Here is a 3,563-nt window from a genome sequence, read left to right as displayed (position 1 = left end):
CCTCAGATAGGCCTAAATAAAATGTTTTTAATTGTGTACCAGTTTAACGTTGAATATTATTTATGATTTTAACTTTATACACATGTGCCAAAATACTATAATTGTTAGGACTATTTCGTTATATTTTGCTGGCATTAAACAGTGTTAGTTTTGTTTTTAACTTGCCATCAAAGTTAAATATTGTATGGGTGGAATATGACAAGGCTTAACTCTGAGGTTCAACTTGATTTCATCAAAAGTATTTAATCAATACAAAACCTAATGTAAGTTTTCCATTTTTTTACCTTGTACCCTTGAAGTGGAAGAATCCCCTTCAACATGGACCATGGAATTGCTATAACGTTGTTTTGATTAATACTCTTACAACAGCATTTTTTTACTTCCATGGACTTGATATTCTGCTTTCAAGGCTTGATTTGAACATATAAAGGTGCCTAGGTATACCAGTTTAAAGAAAATCTTAGTAAGTATAGATTTTTAAGTAGTAACTTTGATCAATTATTAGTAAAAAGTTTGTATTATTAATTGCCATGTTTATAGATAAACAGCATACAACCTTTCAGTGCCAGCTTTATTTGTGTATACCCAGTAAAAATTAAAAAAATACACACCTTTTAATATTCCATTACTTATCTGAAAGCTGAAACAAGTAAACTTTTGGGAATTTTGAAGGGGATACTTTTTCTTCATGCTGATACAAAATTCCAAACTTACAAGTGGTCAATAACATATTTTTCAAGGCTAAAACAAGGGTTATACAGTGTGTATCTTTTCTATGCCCACGGCAGTGAAAGAGTTAAAAATGTTTTAATATGGTGGTTTTGAATCGTGTTTGTTCGTCTAACAGTGGTTTCGGGATGAAGTCAGCAAGGAAGATCAAATCCCTACAGATACATTAGCGCACCTGTTTTCTATACTTGACCCCATGTATGAATTTCAGTGTACCTTTTTGAGGAAACTAGAGCAGCGACTGGCCACTTGGTATTACTTTCACTTTTTTTGTAGAATAAGTAAAGCTAATTAGATTTCGCTATTATCCTTGAGATAAAATTCTTAAAACTTCAATGGCTTTTGATAATTTTAAATACACAAGTACAATAAAATAAGAATTTTGTATTTTTTTTCTTATGAAACACTCGTCCATTAAACATGACAAGTTGAGTTTTTCTTAGTCATCAAGGGATAGACCGTTTATCTGGACACATATCATAGCCATGTATTATACATAACTTGATACTTTAATAAATATGAATCATTATGTTAAAATTATTAAATACGTGTATAAATACGTATGCTCACATTGGGCAACAATTCTGGCTACAAGTTCAATGTAGCACAGATAGAAGCTTTAAAGCACAATACTCTCTAACCTGCATTCATGCACACTTGTACAAGTTCATCAGAGAATCCTGAAAGATAACCTTAATGTGATTACTAATTTTTGTTAAGTTGTGTCTGTCACTTGGTTAAGGTTTATTCATGTGAGCAAGTTAATGTCAGGCATGGTTCTACATTTTTAAATTTGTACTCTTTTCAAATAATTTTTTTCAAGTGCTCAATTCATTTTGTAAATTAATTGTTTTTTGGGCATCTTTATTCTGTTGTTCACTATTAAAGTTCAATTCATTGTTTTTTGGACATCTTTATTCTGTTGTTCACTATTAAGTTCAATTCATTCTCTAAATTCATTGTTTTTTGGGCATCTTTATTCTGTTGTTTGATTCATTCTCTAAATTCATTGTTTTTTGGGCATCTTTATTCTGTTGTTCACTATTAAAGTTTGATTCATTTTATAAATTCATTGTTTTTTGGGCATCTTTATTCTGTTGTTTGATTCATTCTCTAAATTCATTGTTTTTTTGGGCATCTTTATTCTGTTGTTTGATTCATTCTGTAAATTCATTGTTTTTTAGACATCTTTATTCTGTTGTTCGATTCACTCAGTAAGTTCATTGTTTATTGGACATCTTTATTCTGTTCTTCACTATTAAAGTTTGATTGGTTTTTATCATGAAAAGTAGTAAATAACTTTTTTCTCTGTGAAACTTGTGTATAAAAAAAATATTTAATTAATATATCTAAAGTCTGTTTCATTTAGAATTGTATGCTAGACTGTTTCAATGCCTCTAAAAGGTTTAAACTTTGAAAAGGGAAGATTTCTTTAGGGGTTATATGTGTATAATAATTAAGATTGTTTTTCTATCATTTGTGGAAAGCTGTAAACAACTTAGAACTATGTTGGAGTTAAAAATTAGTTAATCTCTGGGTGTGTTTCAAAATAAGGCTTTCAGTAATGAGATAGATGAAACTATATGTAATATTTACCATAAGGTTTATATTTGTGAACTAATAATCATGCAATACGTCTATATAGGGAAGGTAGGTGTACTCCCCCTTCTGAAGATTTCGAACCAGGAGTTGGTGATATTTTATATGAAAATAGTCATATGATAGAGGTAAATTGTTACATAATGTGAACTATTAATTATAAACAATGATTGTTTCTGGTCTTGTAAGAGAAAAATAAAAATTTATTCATTGCAATGTTATATATAAAACTAATAGGTTTTTCAAAGAAAATGTAAACAAAGCAGAACTTAAAAGAAATTAATTTAAAATTCTTACATCTATTATATATTAAAGGAAGCATAAAAGAAAAGAACTATATATATGCTGTTCGTTTTTTTTTCTTCTTTTTTTTTGTTGAGAAAATCATGACATAAAGGTAGCACCTCAAAATGTCCCCATGCATAGCCAAGATTTTGAACTAAAATTAAGTCTGGCTTAATTCTTGTGAATGTCATGTATAATATATCTTACAGTCTTATAATATATCCCCCCCCATTATCCTGTCTTTGATTGCACACATGCTTTAATTGGTTTTTAAGTGTATTAAAAGTTTTGTGTGTGTGTGTGTATATATTTATATATATATGCTGCTTCTCCTTGTTTTATATAGTTTGAGGTATATATAAATTTGTGTACTATTGTGTATTCATAATATGCATATGGATTGTAACTTCAAATTTCTTTTAGCTGGAAGAGAATTACATAAAAGCTCATATTATATGAAGAATATTGTTTTATAACCTGCCGAGATACCTGTATTTTAAACTTTTCCTAGTTTGGAGATTATGGTAACCTGTTGTGTATTGTTGAAGATCTAGATTATGGTAAACTGTTGTGTATCGTTGAAGATCTAGATTATGGTAAACTGTTGTGTATCATTGAAGATCTAGATTATGGTAAACTGTTGTGTATCGTTGAAGATATAGATTATGGTAAACTGTTGTGTATTGTTAAAGATATAGATTATGGTAAACTGTTGTGTATCGTTGAAGATATAGATTATGGTAAACTGTTGTGTATTGTTAAAGATATAGATTATGGTAAACTGTTGTGTATTGTTGAAGATCTAGATTATGGTAAACTGTTGTGTATTGTTGAAGATCTAGATTATGGTAAACTGTTGTGTATCGTTGAAGATCTAGATTATGGTAAACTGTTGTGTATTGTTGAAGATCTAGATTATGGTAAACTGTTGTGTATCGTTGAAGATCTAG

General features: G+C 29.2%; 1 protein-coding gene across 1 annotated transcript in view; it reads left to right on the top strand.

Annotated features, from left to right (window-relative positions):
* LOC106465218 (FERM, RhoGEF and pleckstrin domain-containing protein 2-like) overlaps positions 1-3,563 on the top strand; it is a 61,198-nt gene that overhangs the window by 34,511 nt on the left and 23,124 nt on the right. The window contains exons 15-16 of the mRNA XM_022393076.1: positions 848-981; positions 2,375-2,456. Coding sequence (XP_022248784.1) covers positions 848-981; positions 2,375-2,456 — 216 coding nt within the window. The remainder of the gene's footprint in view (positions 1-847; positions 982-2,374; positions 2,457-3,563) is intronic.

The sequence above is a fragment of the Limulus polyphemus genome, unplaced genomic scaffold, assembly GCF_000517525.1.
Source record: "Limulus polyphemus unplaced genomic scaffold, Limulus_polyphemus-2.1.2 Scaffold1873, whole genome shotgun sequence".
Taxonomy (NCBI): Eukaryota; Metazoa; Arthropoda; class Merostomata; order Xiphosura; family Limulidae; genus Limulus; species Limulus polyphemus.
This window is presented reverse-complemented; position numbering and strand designations above follow the sequence as displayed.